Source organism: Galeopterus variegatus, unplaced genomic scaffold (assembly GCF_000696425.1).
Source record: "Galeopterus variegatus unplaced genomic scaffold, G_variegatus-3.0.2 Scaffold269, whole genome shotgun sequence".
NCBI classification, from domain to species: Eukaryota; Metazoa; Chordata; class Mammalia; order Dermoptera; family Cynocephalidae; genus Galeopterus; species Galeopterus variegatus.
In genome coordinates this window covers 132555-150178 of record NW_007726380.1, presented here as the reverse complement: position 1 = coordinate 150178, position 17624 = coordinate 132555, and the positions used below count along the sequence as shown (strand labels likewise).

Genomic DNA, 17624 nt, shown 5'->3' with positions numbered 1-17624 from the left:
CAGTGAGCACACACCCAGTGGGTAAACCTATGAGTTTGGTTTATGACATTCCTTCAGGCAAAACTCCTGTCTCCCAGCACTGAACATAGCCCAAGGGTCATGAGACCACAGCAGCTGCCAAGGGACCCTATTGCCCTGCCTGCCCCTAACTCTCAGCACTGCTACTGGGTAGGCCAACGATACTGAAGTTAGTCTCACTGTCCCTTGTGCCATTCATGTTGGAAGGGCCAGGCCATCATGGAGGGATGGGGCAGGAGTACAGTTTTGGCTGAGGGCTCACGGCTGGCCACAGTGGAGGTGCAGAAGGAGCTCTGGCCAGGTCCTCAGAAAGCCCTGATCTCAATGGTACAGCTTCAAAGGCATTCTTGAATAGGAGACATTGTCCTTCAGGAGAGGTGACCCCACAGCCATGCGAACCTTGTTCCAGCAGGGGCCTTTGTTGTAGATGGGCTTGACAGAGTGGGTAGACCAGCGGGTCAGGTACCTGTGGAGGGAGGACAAAGAGGTGGGTATGCAGGCTGGGGCACCCTGCTGGAACTGGGAGAGTGGGGTACTGCCACCTTGGGTCAAGCCACGGCTGGCCAAGCAAACCCTTTTACCAGTTTTCCTTTTTTGAAGGGCAGGGAATTTTCCTGGGAGTAACTGCTTAGTGTCCTGTAAACAGATGGGCTGGGCTCCTGCTGCTGCAAGTGTGTGTGGCCAGGGTCAGCCAGCCCAGGGCCATGAGCTCCCTTGATCTTTATGAGTTGTCAATGTTTGTGTTTGCCGGGGAGAAGGATTGTTGCTGACGTATGGGCCTGGAGGAACCCTTCACTCTTCCCCACTTGGCTCACTCTGCCACCCCAACCTTCAGGGAACTCCCCAGGGCACCATTAGTGGAAGACCCCTGCCCCTCACGCAACCTATAATGGAAGCCAATGGGTGAGAACCCGTGGGTGTGGCCCTCGCCCAGGAAGGTTCCTGGGAAGTAGGAGGGGGTGGAGAAAGATGACTGCTGCCCATGGTCCTTTGGCCTCCTCTGGGGATGGCCAGGGCCCTGATAGTTCCTGGAAAAGTGGCTCATGTCAGCTAGGCTTGGGGTTTCATGTGTCCACAATGAAACTTGGATCCTGTCCAGAAAGGTTCAACCTTCGTTCCGAAAACTCAGCCATGTAAAGGCCAGAAATCTTCCCCTGCCTCCACTCTAGGTTGGGGCTCAACCCAGCCGCCTCTAGAGACCCTGAAATGAGAAGCTTTTTAGTTTAAAAAAACAAGTAACCTTGGCTGAAATTTTTAGATTAAAAAAAGTGAAAAAATGATTGCTGAGCTATGCGTTTCAACTGTGCTCCCCTGGATCTTGGTCTTCGGCTGTCAGCCCCAAGCAGAGGGCCTCCAGTGTCCACTAGAGATGGCGATGCTCCTGTCAGGGTGATGACTGTATAGGGGGCTGGCCCCTGGGACTGCTTTTTCTAGTCAGTGGTGCTGGGGCAACGGCAGAGTAAGGTAAAGGGAGGAGAACACCTGCTGGCCCTTTTGCTGGCCTCTCCCAGTCTTCAGAGGGGTATGTGGGGGAAGAGATGGGGTATGGGAGTATTCTCATAAGAGATTCCCCAAAAGGAGTGCTCACTGGGATTTAAGGACTCCAGAAGATCCCAAGGCTGATCAGGTTCGCCAGAACTACTGCCCTAACACTGTTCTTACCCCCATGCCCTGGAGAGATATGAAGGAAGCTGGGTTTCAGCTAGCCTTGGAACTGGTGCCTATGCCACATGGAGCAGCCAGCTGGCAGAGAGTAGACTGGGAGGCCTCCGGTCAGCTCTCCGGCAACACCCCAGCTCTAGGAAGAACCAAGGCTCTTTCCTAAATCAGCCCCTTCCTACCACTCCTGAAGGGGTGAGGGGAGAAGGGACGCAGCAGGAGATTGAAGCATGGCTCCGCTGGGCCCCAGCAGAGTTTGGGCCAATGTATGGCAGCTCAAAAACCTCTGAATGGAATCACAGAGTCCCTTGCAAGGGAATCAATTTCCTTTGTAGCCAGGACTTCCCTTCCCGCCCAGTGCAGCCTTTTGCAACCCAAGAGCCCACACATCATCAATCCTGTGTCATGTTAAAGGACACTGGATGTATGAGAGGGAGACTGGCCTAGCTTCAAAGTCCTGAGGGTAGAATGGATTGGGTCCTCAGGTCTGCTGCTGTCTCTTAAAAAGTCAGAGTGGGGTGGGCTCAACCCCCAAATGGTCTAATGCACAGCTGGGAGACATAGGAAGAAGTTAACATGTCTGCCTCCCCAAGGCTGCTGGCAGATGGCCTAGCCAGCCATGTGGGAGGTGTAGGTGGAGATGGGCACAGGGCCAGGGTGCTGGCAAGGCACTGGTGAAGGCTCAGCTCTGGCCCAGCCTCCAGGGATAGGTGAAGCAAGGCACCAGGAAGCAACCCTGCCTTCCTTATCCTGCACCCTCAGCCCAGCAATTCAGCCTCCCTTCCCCCATGCTGGGTTCTGTTGGGGATCAGCTTAGGAGGTTTGCTGGGGGCCAGGGTGTCTTGCTTTGCTTCAAACATCTTTGGTCCCCTACAGAGAGCCATTCCATCTTTCTCACTCCAGTCTGGGAACCACCGGTGGCAGCTGGACAGGCTGAAGGAGGGAGGGGCCATTGGTAGGGGAGAACAAAAAGAAACCCCCAAATCAATTTTATAAACCTGGCCCTACTCTCAACAACGGGATATCATAGATCTAAGAGTGTGTGAGTGTGGGATGTCAGAGATAAGGAAGAGGAACTTGCAGTAGGACAGCTGCTTGCATGTTAGACAAGAATCTGTTCCCACCCTAGAGAGGCCCTACTCTCAACAACGGGATATCATAGATCTAAGAGTGTGTGAGTGTGGGATGTCAGAGATGAGGAAGAGGAACTTGCAGTAGGACAGCTGCTTGCATGTTAGACAAGAATCTGTTCCCACCCTAGAGAGGACCACCCTGCTTACGCTGGAGGGCAGACTGATTGATTCAAGGGTCTGAGTGCCTTCCTCTTCTCCTCTATAAAACTTCAGGACCTCCGAGGCCACCACATGCAGCTATGTAGGCCGTTAACTGCACGACTCTAGGGAGCACTATTTGTGATCTCATCTACATGGATGCTGCCTTGAAGTTGTGCAGTGCACGACTTGCACAGCTGTATACAGTGGCCCTACCCCAAAAAGCCCTCCCATTTCTGAGGCCTCATTCTGCCCTCTAATAACCCCAGTGCTGGAGAAACCTGGGATAATGAAAGTTTGCAGAAGTGCTCTGACATCCCCATAGCAACCCAGTGTGATGTCATAAACAGTGGATTAGCACATTCTAATGCCCAATCAGCAGGCTTTCTTACCTCCTTGCCCCAGTGCTAAGTGCCCTACAGGGGAGAGAAGAGGAAAGAGGCTGAAGCCAGTAAGGGAGCTGACAGAAGCAGAACAGACTGCAGCAGTTGTGGGACTTATGGGAGTGAGGTGCTCAAGCCCGAAGGCAATGGAACAGACAGCCGAGGTGCACTCTGGCTTTCCTGAGCTGTGGGATGAGTGCCAGCAAATGGCTTCCCCAGTGGAATCCAGTGAGAGAGTGAGAGGAGGGCCCACAGAATGCTCAGGTTGTTGACACCCAGGTTTGCTCAGGTTGTTGACACCCAGGTTTGCTTACCGGTTGAGCTGGGGTTTGCTCTTCGGAACAAATCCTTCAGGAAGCTGAGGCCTGTGATTTGGGAACAAACCTGAATGGAGGGAAGAACATATAAGGGTGATGGTCTCTGCAGCTCTTCAGGGGGGAAGCCCCAGGGAGCGGGGAGGCTGGCATTGTGGGGGTGAGTATATTAACACTCGGGATCTCTACTTCTCCTTCAGGGGGGGCTGGAACATGGGGTAGCTGGGTGGAGAGAGAAGGTCCCTGAAGCCCTCTGCTCCTCTTAGCCCTGGGGGGCCTTTACCTGCTCGGTGAGCCATCTTCACACACTCTTCAATCTTACGGTGCTCTTCCTGGCATAGGCCTGTGATCCTTCGGGGTAGCATGCCTCCATGAGGCCGGATGAACTGACTGAGCAGCAGAACATCCTAGTGAAAACCAGAAAGAGGAGATGTGGGTCAGCTGGGCTTGCTTTTGATGCTGGGGAGCCAGGGCCACATGGTCTACAGGGGAGGCTGCAGGATCCCTGCACTCTAAGAGGTCGATGTCTCTCTTGGGAACCTACTTGAGACTGCTTCCCCTACACAGAGCTTTGCACACTGGACTGCCACCTTCACTCTAACAAAGATTAATACCAATTTAGTAAGACTATCTGTGCCCCATTACCAATCCCAAGAGCTCCCGTTCGTTCCTCCATTAGATAATCTTTGATAGACTGGAGAATAGAAATTCTTCAAGAAGTGTTAATAATCTTTTATGAAAGGTACTTGAAATACCTTTCTTGGTGACAAAATGTCTGTTGAGTTATTCTCCTTGGGTGGGGTAGGGGACATGCAATATACAAGGGTACTTCAAAAAGTTCATGGAAAGATTTGTATTACCTTTTAATTCTATTTTTCCATGAACTTTTTGAAGTACCCTAGTATTTCCACATAAAAGGGAAAACCTGTACTGTTTTAGCCCCCAAACCCTACATGCCACGGGCCAGAGTACACGCAGGCAGCCCTCCACCTTCTGCTGTCCCCTCTGAAGTGCTAGGCATGCCTATAAGTTGAGGAGGACAGGACCAAGGTTGGGAAGTTTAATCCCCTATCATCTAAGCCCCTGTGACCAGATGCAAATAAATTCTTGGGCTTCCTCTGGACCATCAAATGCTGGACACGGCTACTTGGGGCAGGTCAAAGAAACAAGGATAAACAGAGCCAGAACTGAGACAAGTGACTACCTCCCCCTTCCCCAACTCTCACAGAATGGCTGAAGGGGTTAAATAAAACTAACCTCTGCCTTGGGCCTGACATGTCAGTCTTAGCAGTCATGTTCTACTAACCAACTTGCTGCCCTGGCAGGCGCCTCACTGTATAACCACAGATTTATTTTAATCACTGGACAGTTCCTGAGGGACCCAGACCCTCGATTCCCACCCCTGTACTCTTCAGAATGTGATGAAAAGAACTTGGATTGGATTAATCCAGGACTAATAAACTGGGCTCATGGCCCCAGGCCCCCACTGTAGGCTGCCAAGCAAGCTGACAGCTTTGTGCAGCTCAGGCTAAGGGTGCTCTGAGTAGAAAGGGGTAAAAGGAAAAACAACATTAGCCTTTACCTCGGAGGGGATTAGATTTCTTCTGCTGGATAAACAGAGCCAAGTACATGTCTTGGAAATGGCTGGTAGGAAGAGTGCCACATGGTGGCTGGGCAGGTGTGGGGTTCACTTTCCTATGAGCAGATGGGATTCCAAGTATGCCCACAACCCCACTAATTTCCAGGTTGCAGGCAGCTCTGAACACTACCCCTTTGCCTGCACTTTCTCTTACTCCAAGCAGCCATCAGCGGAAGGGCACTGGGGCAGGGCGGAAGACACCCCTTCCCCCCACCCCCGGGTGGCCTGAAGCCAAGGCTCCCAGCCCAGGAGATTAGTTGGGTCATTCTGTTCAGATCCCATGGGCATGTGGCCTCTCCTGCTCTTATCACCTGACCAGGATCTCTAACCTTAGTCATCCCATTCCACAAAGGGGCACAGGGACAACTTGCAGGTCAAACTGGCCCCAAGCCTGAATCACCTGAAACCCAAAAATAGGGTGCTAATATCACCACTGAGAGCTCTGAAGAACAAGTATGGATTTCTCCAGGGCTGTGTCCTCACCCCTGGGCCTTCCTCATCTCTAGAGAGGATGTATAGAGCAGTAGTTAGAAATAGGGGCTCTGCCTGGGCTTTATAGCCCTGGAGTTTGTATCCCAGCTCTGATACTAGCTGGGTGATCCGAGGCATGTTCATTAACTTCTCCGTGCCTCAAATAACCTCATCTGTAAAACGAGGATGAAACAAATACCTACTTCACAGGGTCATTGTGAAAATAAAGTGAAATAAAAAATGTCAGTGCTTACAATAGTGCCTGACACAGCATATGCACTCAATATGTTAACCTATTGTTATGATTCATTCATATCTTCTTTCCCTGGAAACAACTGCTCTAGAAGAGCTAGAGCAAACAGGTATCTTTGTAGCTCTGTATTGGAGCTACAAAGACAGTAATGTGTTCCCAGATCACAGTGAGAACCAAGAACCTCTTAAAATACACCCTCACTGCAAAAGGAGGAAAGCCAAACCCAGCTTATGATTTCAACCTCAGAGAACATAACCTCTGCCAGGTGGGGTTCAGACCCCTGGGGGTCTGAAGCGTAACCAGATCACGAACTCAATCATTGGCTCTCAACCTGGGCTGCACATCAGAATCACAGGAGAGCTTTGAAAAATGCTCAGGCCCCTCCCCAGGACTGATTCAGCTGGTCTGGGGTGAAGCCTGGGCATCACTGTTTTTTAAAGCTTGCCAAGAGATTCTAATGGGTAGCCAGGGATGAGAGCCACTGGACAAAATGCTGTTGTCTTTGGTGATTCCATGATATGCAGCAGCAGCTACTGGGGGAGGACGCTGCTCAAGTTAACTGAGGAATCCTAACTCAGACATGCGGACTCACCTCATAGTTATACCTGTGCTTCAGGTTCCAACGGCAGATGGGGCACTGTCCAGAGGGGTTAGGGGGATTTGGACTCTCCTTGGGAGTCTCTGTGATATGGCCTTTGATCTAGGAGGCAGAGAAAGAGAGCCAGTTTGAGGGGCAGAGCCAGCATGGAGCTGCTTATCTCTGAGCAAACCCCAAAATGATGGGAGTGCTGGTGAAAAGTTTATCTCTAGGGGTCATGTGGGAGTAGCTAATAGGTCTCTCTTCCTGAATTGTGGGTTTGTTCTGCAACTGCTGTATAATGGGCCTTGAGGTGGCCAAGGATGTAGCTTGGTGGCCCACAGGGGTAATGGAAATGATTTGAAATTTATACTGGTGGCAAGAGGGAGGGAGGGGTTTGCTGTTTAACAGCTGAATCCTACCTATCTTTCATCAAAAAAACACAAAAACACCAGAATTTATGCTTTCTTTTTTCCCCCTTTGGGAAAAAGTAATACATGCACATGGTGAAAAGTTTTGAATGGCACAGGTATGTAGAGTTTAAAGGAAGTTTCCCTCTCATCTCCACATCTTCTCCTCAGAGGAAATTGCATTTTCTAGCTTTATCTTAGAGATCTAAGCCTAAGCCAGTGGTTCTCAACCAGAGGTGATTTTCCTCCCCAGGGGACACTTGGCAATGTCTGGAGACATTTTGGATTGTCACAACTGGAGAGCGGGTGCTAATGGCATCTACCAGGGGTGCTGCTAAATATTCTACACTGTGCAGGACAGCACCCACAACAAAGAATTATCCAGCCCCAAATGCCAAAGTGCCAAGGCTGAGAAACCCCAGGCCATGCCTATACAAGCAGATATCTGTATGCACTCCTGCTTCTTTAAAAAACAAAAACAAAAACACACAGGTTGGGGGATACACCCCCATGTCCTGCTCCTTACTTTATCATTTGGATGGCACCTTTCAAACCTGCTGAGGCCACGTGTGAAATGACCTCCCCACCACTGTATCCTGTGACACAGCCTTGGAATTACTAAGCACAACCACCCAATGATATGGGAATCAACTCCATCTGCAACAGAGGAGTTGAGAGCCTTGCAAACCTGCTGAGGCCACGTGTGAAATGACCTCCCCACCACTGTATCCTGTGACACAGCCTTGTAATTACTAAGCACAACCACCCAATGATATGGGAATCAACTCCATCTGCAACAGAGGAGTTGAGAGCCTTGTTGACTGGGGTTGTGGATTATGAGAGTGAGGCTGGGACAGGTCTGAGAGGCTTTGGGAGGGAAGCAACACTGTCTCCTGGGGGAGAACTGGCAAAAGGGAAAGGTGGCTGCAAGTACTGCTTGGCTGTGCAGGGCATTGCTACCCATCTTTCTGCCATAGCAACCACAACCACGCCAGAAACAGAAGTTGTGGGTTAGAGAAAATTTCCAGGTACACGGTATGCCTTCTGGGGGCAGGGGTGTCATAGTAGGCTGGAGGGAGAGAGCTAACATTTACTGTCTCCTCATTATAAACCTGGCTCTGTGCTAAGAATGGTTCACATATATCATTTCATTTAACCCCGACAACCCAGTGAGGTAGGCATCTGATCTTATTTCATAGAGGAGAGAGTAATGCCCCAAATCAGCCACAACAGCACCTCTCCAGGCATGGATGGGCTCTTTCCTCCCTGGAGAGCTCTCACAGGGCCACAACGTCTCCATGTTCATTCTACAAATAGCGGATTCATGCCCCACATGAAAAAGTCTTTACACTCAAAAGTCAAATGTATTTCTCTCCTCCAACATGGAGTTTATAGGGTGAATGCTTGTTGTGGCTTTGAATCAGGGAACCAAAAAAGGTACCCTAAGGGGATGGGGGTGCCCTAAAAAGACAGAACTGTTTTGGAGCTAAGCAGTGGAAAGGCTGAGGAAGTATTCTGGGGGAAGACACAATGGTCTTGTCCTGGGGATAAGACTGCCTTGAGGACTGAGCTTGGCTGGCTGCCAGAAGGGTTAAACGCCTGTTGACATGGAAGTTACAGAGGCTTCTGGGAGCTCTGTAGAGTGGCTGAGGATTTCTTGGAGGCATGGAAGGCCATGTGAAAACGTTGTCTTTTAAGGATTATGGGATAATCTAGGCCCCATGACTCCCCAAGGAAGGGAGGTGAGATGAGCCCAATGAGGGAAAGGGGGGAGTGGGTGGATAAAGAATTGTTCCAGCTTTCCTACCAACAGACAAGCCAGGGCGCCAGCTAGTGAGGCCCGGGCCCAGAGAATGTCACCTTTTAAATGCACCACTTAAAGAGCAGCTTAGTCATTCCACACAGAAAAGAAAGGAACTGATGTCTACATTGCTGGACCTGGGTCACTTTACTCTTACTCTAGACCTGCAACTCTGCCTTAGTTTCCCCTTTGGGAAACTGATGTATCACCCGCCAAAGAACATATCAGCAAAGGCCTCTAAGACCTTGTCAAACAAAAGGCCACTTTAATCAAATAATAGATACCTCAGCCCAGGCACAGTGATGGTTCCTGATTAACCACACTATAGCACACAGCTTGAAAAATAGTAGACTGTGCGGTTTGTGGTCATCAAGGGAGCTGATCCTGGAGCCAGGAGTCCAGTTTCGGCCTCCCTCCCTCCCTCAGAGGAGTGGCCAGGCAGCTCCAAGCATTAAAGAGACTGTAAGTGGCCAACTTGATGATACTCACTATAGTTGTCTTCCCTTCTTGGATCTCCACCACTATAGAGAGAAAGGGGAAAAATTAGGTCAGCCATTTAATAAGGAACAGAGAGTTTCAAATAATAGCTCAAATTCTACACATGCAGAAAAAGGAGCCTTCAGTCTGCATTCTCCCACGGTCCCCACCTGGAACAGAAAATGTGCAGAGTTCACCCCCAAGTGCCAAGGCTCTATGCCCTTGAGGCTGGGTGGGGACAGCCCAGGATGCCCAGGTAGTATAATCTCTCTGGGATTAAGTCTCCACGTTGTTTTTGCCTTTCTAAGCTGAGATTCGCCTTGGTTTCCTCCAAAGGAAGATCCTGCCCTACCGCAGCTAGCAATAATGACCTAAGAGTTAGTGGGGCAGTGGCATCTAAAAGACCTTCAACAGTACCCCCTGCATGTGCCCCTTCATAAAGAGAATCAGACAAAAATGGTTTCTGATTTTGAAGAGTTTACAATCTAAGGTATAGCAGTGAACTAACACTGTTTGCATGGCCCCATGGTGGATAAGCAATGAGACAAGTTCACTCCTCCTGAGAGTCTCATGTTAAACCTGTAAAAAGGGCTGGACGGTTAGCTCAGCTGGTTAGAGGGTGGTGTCATAACACCAAGGTCAAGGGTTTGGATCCCTGTATCAGCCAGCCGCAAAAAAAAAAAAAAAAAAAAAAAAAAAAAAAAGTAAGTCTGTACGAAGACAGCTGTGTGACTTAAATCCTCTTCTCTCCTCTCCATTCCTCCCCTTGCAGGGCTGCATTGTTATCTATGCTGGAGAGGGGTGACGGAAGAAGTGAGAATAAGGATACTGGGTCCAGGCAGAATTTCAAGGAGGGTACTACTACTCCAAACTGAGAGGGACTTCCTCAGCTCTTGTAGTAAGAAGAGAACATGAGGGCAAGACAATCAGTCTCACACATCTGTCAAGCTATGTGCATTTCCAATCTTACTTAACCAGGATGCAGAATGACAACTCCAATGATAATCAAAGGAAGAACCAAACTAATAGTCTGCATTTGGAAAATCTGATCAAATAGTTCTTGGGGATTTGCCCTTGCTCTCCCAGTTTCTTTAGAAAGAGAAGCCACAGCTGTTAGCAAAAGACTGGTACACAGCAAATGCTCAATAAATGCTAGCTATTATTTTTAGGGAGAAATATAGTTGTCATGGTCCCCCTCTGACAGCTAACTACTGTAATAGAAAACATGGGCCCACATAGCTAGGCTGCAAACTGTATTTCAAAATACTAAAACCATATTTTAACAGCAGCTTGGCTATCTCAGTGTAGTTTTACTCAGCTCTGGCCAAGGCAAGAAGTAGTCCAGACTACAAAGAGCCTAAGGTTTTCAACTTTGAGGATCCAATGAAAGCTACGGACCTCTCCCCACGAAAATGTCCGTAAGTATACATACAATTAGACATGGATTTCAGGAGGCTCACACCCTTGAAAGCTATATATCTAAGCAGTAATACTGGTTATCTCTCAGGGGTGGCAGTAGATGTTTTTAGTTTCTTCTTTTTGCTTATTTGTATTTTCTAAAGTTTCTAAAACAAACATGTATTGCTTTTGCAATAAAAGGAGAAGGGAATGTAAGGAAAAAAGGCAATTGTAATCTAACCGAGGCCCATGGCAGCATCTGTGATCACTGAGCTCTGTGACCAACACCTAATTGGACACAGACTGCCTGGAATTGTTCCCCATTTGTTTTCTGGGCAAGCCATTCATAAAAGACTCATTACTCCAAAATGACTGACCTGACAGCCCCTCAATGTCCAACTCCAGACGTACAAACGAGTAATTATGGACGAAAAGCCCTGAGGCTTTCTCCAGAGAACACTGTAGTCACTAATCAATTCAAAGACAAACTGGGTTTCTCCATGTAAAAGAAAATGCATCACCCCACACATGGACCTACTTGTATAGAACAGAGACCAATCCAAGAACAGGATGTGGGTGACACTCAACCTGGTTCTCAGTCTGGAAGCCAGCACAGCTGCAGAGGGAAGGTCACTGCAATGTGTCAATCTGCAGGCACAACCTACAAACAGGGCAGAAGGGAAGAGGGCACCTCCCCAGCCCAGTAGGGGTTCCAGGCACCCCAGAAACTGTGCAAATATTCAAAAACCAAGTTGAGAGAGGGTCTGAAGGCAACCAAATCTGAGCAACAACAGGTGTGTGTGTGGGGGGAAGGGAGTTTCTGAGATTCCTTATGGGAAACAAAAGGAGAGACACATTCTGGTACTACTGGAGTCAGCATAAGAACAATGCCCTGAAACACAAAGAGGATAATCATGTGGTTCCCTTCTTGGTGGAGGCACTTGGGTCCTAACCATGAGGTAAACAAGTCTAAGAAAACACATCACTCCCGGCAAAGAACCAAACCCTGAAGTCATCCCATGGGCCCCTGGAAGAGAGATCAAAGCCCATGGCAAGCTCCAGTGTTCACAGGATCTCCACACAGCAACCCTGAGCCAGTGAATCATCTTACTAGAGGCCAGTGGGTAAAACAATAAGGCAGATGCTTATCTAATAGATGCAATTTGTCAAACCAGAAGGAATGACCTGAGAACTCACAGGAGACTGAGAATGATCAGGGTAGTCTCTTGGTACAGGGGGAGAAGGCCCAGCTGGAACCTGGAGAGGCCCTTAGTAGATTTTAAGCCTCTAGGAAGAGGAGATAGGAATCAATAGTATTGCTTTTCAGTGTGCATACAAAAACATGTTAAAACCAAACAAAACCTGAGATCCATTTTGTCCTTGGCTTCCTCTCCATTCAAGAGAAATGGGGGTGGCTAAGAAAAGCTGGACTAAGAGATTAAGGTACTAACAGAAAATTGTTTAGAAAAAGATGGAATCACCCTCGTGTTCTGAGATATGACAGTATCAAGTATACTAAAGAAAGAGATGAAGCAGTTTTCTAAACTAGAACTAAAAGCTAAAATTTTTCTAGACAGGCACTTATACACATCAAATAATCTTGTCCAAAATGAAGCAACACATTTGCTGAGCACCTGTGGAATACAAAGCCTCACTCTACCTACTGTGGAGGTTACAATAGAAAAGGATGTCAATGTCTTTGCCCTCTACAGGAGGAAAGGGAACCGAACCAAGTATGGGAACTTCACTATAATAAAGTCCATGGGCTGTCCGGTTAGCTCAGTTGGTTAGAGTGCGGGAGCGCCGCCGCACTCCCAAGCGGCGCACTCTCCAGTGTGCCACCAGGCCGGCCCTTGATGTCTTCTTTAGCAACTGTATTAGTCATGGTTCTCCAGAGAGACAGAATTAATAGGATATGTTATAAATATATGAGAGGAGATTTATTAGGGGAATTACTCAAGCAATCATGAAGAGAAGTCCCACGATAGGCCATCTGCAAACTGGATGCTGGTAATGTGGTTTGTTCCAAGTCTGAAGGCCTCAAAACCAGGGAAGCCGATGGTGTCCTTGATGTAAATCCTGGAACCCAAAAGCTGAAGAGTCTTGAGCTCTGATGTCCATGGACAGGAGAGAAGAGTGTATCCCAGCTCCAGCAGATAGAGAGAAATTCATCTTTTTTCTCCATTTTTTGTTCTCTTCCTGGGCCCCCAGGCTTTTCTATACATCCTTTGAAATCCAGGTGGAGGCTCCCAAGCCTTCACAGCTCTGGCATTCTGCTAGCCTGCAAACTTAACACCATGTGGATGCTGCCAAGGCTTCCTGCTTGTATCTTCCAAAGCTGCGGGTCCAGTTCCACCCAGGGCCAATTTAGCCACAGCAGGAGCAGCCAAAGCAGCTGGGGTGCTGGTGCTTGGAAGCAGCTTTCCGAGGTGGTTGTAGACAGTGAGGCTGTGGAAGGCACCACAGGCCTGTTCCCCAAGACCATTCTGTCTCCCTAGGACTCCAGCCTGTAATGGAAGGGTTGGCCCCAGAGGATTCTGCAATGCCTTCAGGGCCTTTCCCCCCTTCTGTCGATAATCCCTTTCTTTTGTACTAATCTTATTAGCAGCACTGCATTTTTCTCTTGAAAATGCTCTCTGTTTCTCTACCACATGGCCAGGCTACAAATCTTCCAAATCTTTATGCTCTGCTTCCCTTTCAATTATACGTTCTAGCTTTATGTCATTCCTTTTCTGACAAAACTCAGCATAAGCTGTTGCAAGTAGCCATGCAGCTTCCTGAATGTTTTGCTGCTTAGAAATGTTTTCTGCCAAATACCCTGGGTCAGCACCTTTAAGTTCCACATTCCATAAAACTTTTAGGCATGAACAGAATGCAGCCAAGTTCCTTGCCAGTTCATAGCAAAGGTGATCTTTGTCCCAGATTCCAGTAAGTCCCTTCTCATTTACATCCGAGATCTTCTCAGAATGGCCTTTACTGTCCATATTTCTATCAGCATTCTGCTTACCACTATTTAGTCAGTATTTAAGAAGTTCCAAACTTTCTCTGGTTTTCTTGTTTTCTAAACTCCCACCAGCAGCTAGGCTTTTTCTAGCCTGCTTCTTCAAATTCTTCCAGCCTTTTCTCAACACCCAGTTCCAAAGCCACTCAACATTTTCAAGTATTTGTTATAAGCAACACCCCACTTCTCTGGTATCAATTTTCTGTCTTAGTCCATTTCTGCTATAACAAAATACACAGAACTGGGTAGTTTGTAAAAAAACAAAATTTATTGCTTACAGTTTTGAAGGCTGGGAAAACCAAAGTCCAAGGAACACATCTGCTGAGGGTCTTCTTTGGTGGTTCTGATGGCTTTAAAAATAGAGTGCAGGGCCGGCCCGGTGGCGCACTGCTACAGTGCGCCGCTTGGGAGTGCGGTGGCGCTCCCGCCGAGGGTTCAGATCCCACGTACAGACCGGCCGCTCACTGGCTGAGTGAGATGCGGGCGCAACACCGAGGGTTGCGATCCCGTTGCCGGTCCCGGTCTGGTACAGGCGTGACACTGAGGGTTGCGATCCGTTGCCGGTCACGAAAAAAGACAAAAAGGAAAAAAAAAATAGAGTGCATAAGGGTCTCTCTCTCTCTCTCTCTGCTCCACCATTTTCTGCCATGTTAGACCCCTGCATTGCTGTAAAGCCACCACCAAAGAAGACCCTCATCAGATGTCATCCCGGGACTTTGGATTTCCCAGCCTCTGAAACTGCAACCAATAAATGTCATTTTCTTACAAACTACCCAGTTCTTTGTATTTTGTTATAAGCGACAGAAATGGACTAATACACCAATCTAAGTATTTATGGAGAAGAGGACTTCAGAGACCCACTTGATCACATAGCCTGTCATTTCACAAACTCTCCAACTGAAAAAATTCTTTATGTCTAATCTCAAATATTCCTGTTGTTAAAAAACAAACTATTCCTTTTGCCTTTCTTCTGGGAACATAGTGGAGAACTGTTTCAACTTTGAATTTCATAAAGGATATGCAAGTTGCAGCAATTAGTGTTTGACACTTAGTAGACACCCTCAAAAATATTATGGGCATATGACTATTTTGTAGTACAGGAATAGATAAAACAACTTATCCAATCCTTTCTATCATCAGCATGATTTCTTTATTAATGGATTAGTCTATCTAATGTCAACCAGGCAGTAACTGGACTTTTTCCTTTATTTTTTTTTGGCTGCTGGCCTGTAGCAGGATCCGAACCCTTGAACTTGGTGTTATCAGCATCACTTCACTCAAGTGAGCAACCTGCCAGCCCCAGATTTGTTTTTTTCTAGCAAACATTCCATCTTCCCTTTATAGCTAACTTCTTCAAATATATGTTATAGATTTGTTTTTTTCTAGCAAACATTCCATCTTCCCTTTATAGCTAACTTCTTCAAATATATCTGTTATTTCCTTTTTTTTTTTTTTCCTTTTTGTCTTTTTTTGTGACCAACAACGGATCGCAACCCTCAGTGTCGCGCCCGGACCGGACCGGGACCGGCAACGGGATCGCAACCCTCGGTGTTGCACCCGCACCTCACTCAGCCAGTGAGCGGCCGGTCTGTATGTGGGATCTGAACTCTCGGCAGGAGCGCCACCGCGCTCCCAAGCGGCGCACTGTAGCAGTGCGCCACTGGGCCGGCCCTGTTATTTCCTTTTTTAAATCAACTATCTCTTTGATTTCTCCAAAATGGGTTTCTTGTCTACTACTCCACTGAAATTGCTGTTTGAAAGCTAAGAAAAAAAAAGAGAGACCTCTAAGACAAATCCAATGGCCCCTTCATTAGGCTCTTCTGCGCCCTCTGATCAACAATGCTCACTATTTTCTACTGGATTCTTCTCAGCTTTAGTTAAAGGATATCCTGGCTGGCCAACAGTATGCCAGAACCTTAAAAAAACCACATCACTTCTTTTGCATATCACTTATCCTTTCTTACTTCCAGCATTACACGAAGGAAATCTATGTTCTGAAAGACCTTTTCACTCTCTGCCAGATTCCATCCTTTTATAAGCCTGTTTGAGACACACCCCTTTTATGAAAACTTCCAACTGGGTTTGTTGAAGTACCGAATCTCCCTGTACTTCATCATGTAAATGACTAACTTGCATTTAATGGAGTGTATACATACCATCTCATTAGAACCTAAGCTTCTCAGGAAAAAGGCTGTGTTTTCTCTTTCTCCAGAGCTCCTTCAGAGCTTGTAGCACAGCACTTGGCCTTCAGTAAGCTCTCAGCTGATGCTAGGATCAGGCTGCTTTTCCAGATTTAAGAGTAATAAAAAGCAGCACCGGCACCCAGCATTTGTCTCTGCCTCAGCTGCTCCATGGCCTTTCCACTTCGGCCTCTAACTCTCAGAGAGTCTAGCGGCCCGATAAGAAAAAGCCGCCTTCAGATCACAGCATTTTCTGAAGACAAACTGAAAAAAGAGAGGATCTGGGGGTATTCAGATGTTTTTCCCTCATGGCCCAGGGATTCCTTTAATGAAGAAGGTGTAGGTTCGAAGAATACGTAAGGGAGAATTAACAAGCAGACCTTCACCGACAACTTTTCTGAACCCCAAGACAGGTTTCTCTTGTGCCCCTGCTAAGTAAGTAGGCCTTTCTCTCCCGTCCTCCCTCGCCTCGTGAGGTCACTCACAAGGCATTTTTCTTTTTGGTGGCTGGCTGGCACAGAGATCGGAACCCCTGACCTTGGTGTTATCAGCACCGCGCTCTAACCAAGTGAGCTAACCGGCTAGTCCCTAGAAGGTATGTTTAAGTACCCACCCAGGCGCCAGTACCTCCGACGTTTCAGAATCGCGCAAAGGAAAGGCAGGAAGAGGCGGAAGCAATCTCCGCCGCTCTTCTGTTTAACCTCCGGATGTCGCTGGGGCCCAGAACTCACCTTCCCTGAACCCCCGAGCTGGAAGCCGAGCCCAGCTGGTCGCGTCTGGGCCAGCCGGGAGCCCTCGAAGTAACCGTCCACACCGCGACACCAGCGTACCGAGGATCGCCATCTTGAAAACCAACCCTGACCTCTGGTGCACTTCCGCTTCCGGAACGGTGCGCGCGCAGCCGCAGTGGCTGGGCAGGAATTTGCTCCTTGAGGGCTTCTCTTTCCGTTGCTCCTGTCACTTCCATTTCCCTCACCTGTCCCGCTTTGGGCTAAGAGGAGAGGCCTTTGTGTCAATCCTGCATTTCGTTCCGAGGATCTAGGGGAGGTCTTCTAGCTCCTGGCTGCCAGTCCCCCCAATCTCCAAAACTGCTTAGACTTCGTTGGAAAAATCACACACATTACCCCTATTCTTTAAAGCTTTCTCTTCTCTGCAAGTCAGCTGTGGATTTTCAGCTTCTGTGACTGGGACTAGCTGTACAACAGAGATTGAAATGGTTAAGAACGGGCCGGCCCGGTGGCTCACTCGGGAGAGTGCGGTGCTGATAACACCAAGGCCCCAGGTTCGGATCCCATATAGGGATGGCCGGCTCGCTCACTGGCTGAGCGTGGTGCTGACAACACCAAGTCAAGGGTTAAGATCCCCTTACCGGTCATCTTTTAAAAAAAAAAAAAGAAATGGTTAAGAACTCTGGCTCTGGAGTATTAAGTATCAGGCAGGCCTCGAATAGAATTAATACCTCCTTCTTTGCTGATCTACACCACCACACTGATCTATGATTCTTGTATAGTTAGACCTCTCTTCAGCCCCAGGGCCTTTGCACAAGCTGAGTCTGCTGCCTGCTCTTTAGCTACCTGGCTAACTCCTACTTATTTCTCAGGGCTCACCTCAAATTTCATTTCCACAATGAAGTCATCCTTGACCTCCCTGTTACTGGTTCTCAGCACCAGCTACCTCTCCATTTTAGAACTTGGCACAATTGCACTTTTACATTTGTCTGTATAATATGTGCCTCCCCACCAGATTGTAAGTTCCGCGAAGGCAGGAAGATT

The 17624-nt window shown here is 48.1% G+C and overlaps 1 protein-coding gene across 2 annotated transcripts; it reads right to left on the bottom strand.

The window, feature by feature from the left end:
* Positions 1–22: 22 nt before the first annotated feature.
* Positions 23–16721, bottom strand: MRPS18A (mitochondrial ribosomal protein S18A). Of its 2 annotated transcripts, XM_008566767.1 has the most exons (6): positions 16584–16721; positions 9286–9317; positions 6601–6708; positions 3929–4052; positions 3646–3715; positions 23–484 (listed from the first exon to the last, which is right to left on the bottom strand). In XM_008566767.1, the coding sequence occupies exons 1-6, from the start codon at positions 16693–16695 to the stop codon at positions 340–342; spliced, it is 591 nt and encodes a 196-aa protein (XP_008564989.1). In that variant the 5' UTR covers positions 16696–16721; the 3' UTR covers positions 23–339. The 2 variants fall into 2 exon arrangements, with proteins under 2 accessions (XP_008564989.1, XP_008564990.1); XM_008566768.1 differs by lacking the exon at positions 6601–6708 and having other exon boundaries at positions 16584–16715.
* Between the last annotated feature and the right edge of the window lie 903 nt (positions 16722–17624).

Bases quoted from the DNA above. Each gene is read 5' to 3' on its own strand.
- MRPS18A (XM_008566767.1), bottom strand. From the start codon at position 16,695: ATGGCGATCCTCGGTACGCTGGTGTCGCGGTGTGGACGGTTACTTCGA. The intron at 9,318-16,583 runs GTGAGTTCTGGG...TTCTCTCTATAG, and splicing joins AGCTCGGGGGTTCAGGGAAG to TGGTGGAGATCCAAGAAGGG. The intron at 485-3,645 runs GTAAGCAAACCT...CTCCCTCCACAG, and splicing joins AGCAAACCCCAGCTCAACCG to GTACCTGACCCGCTGGTCTA.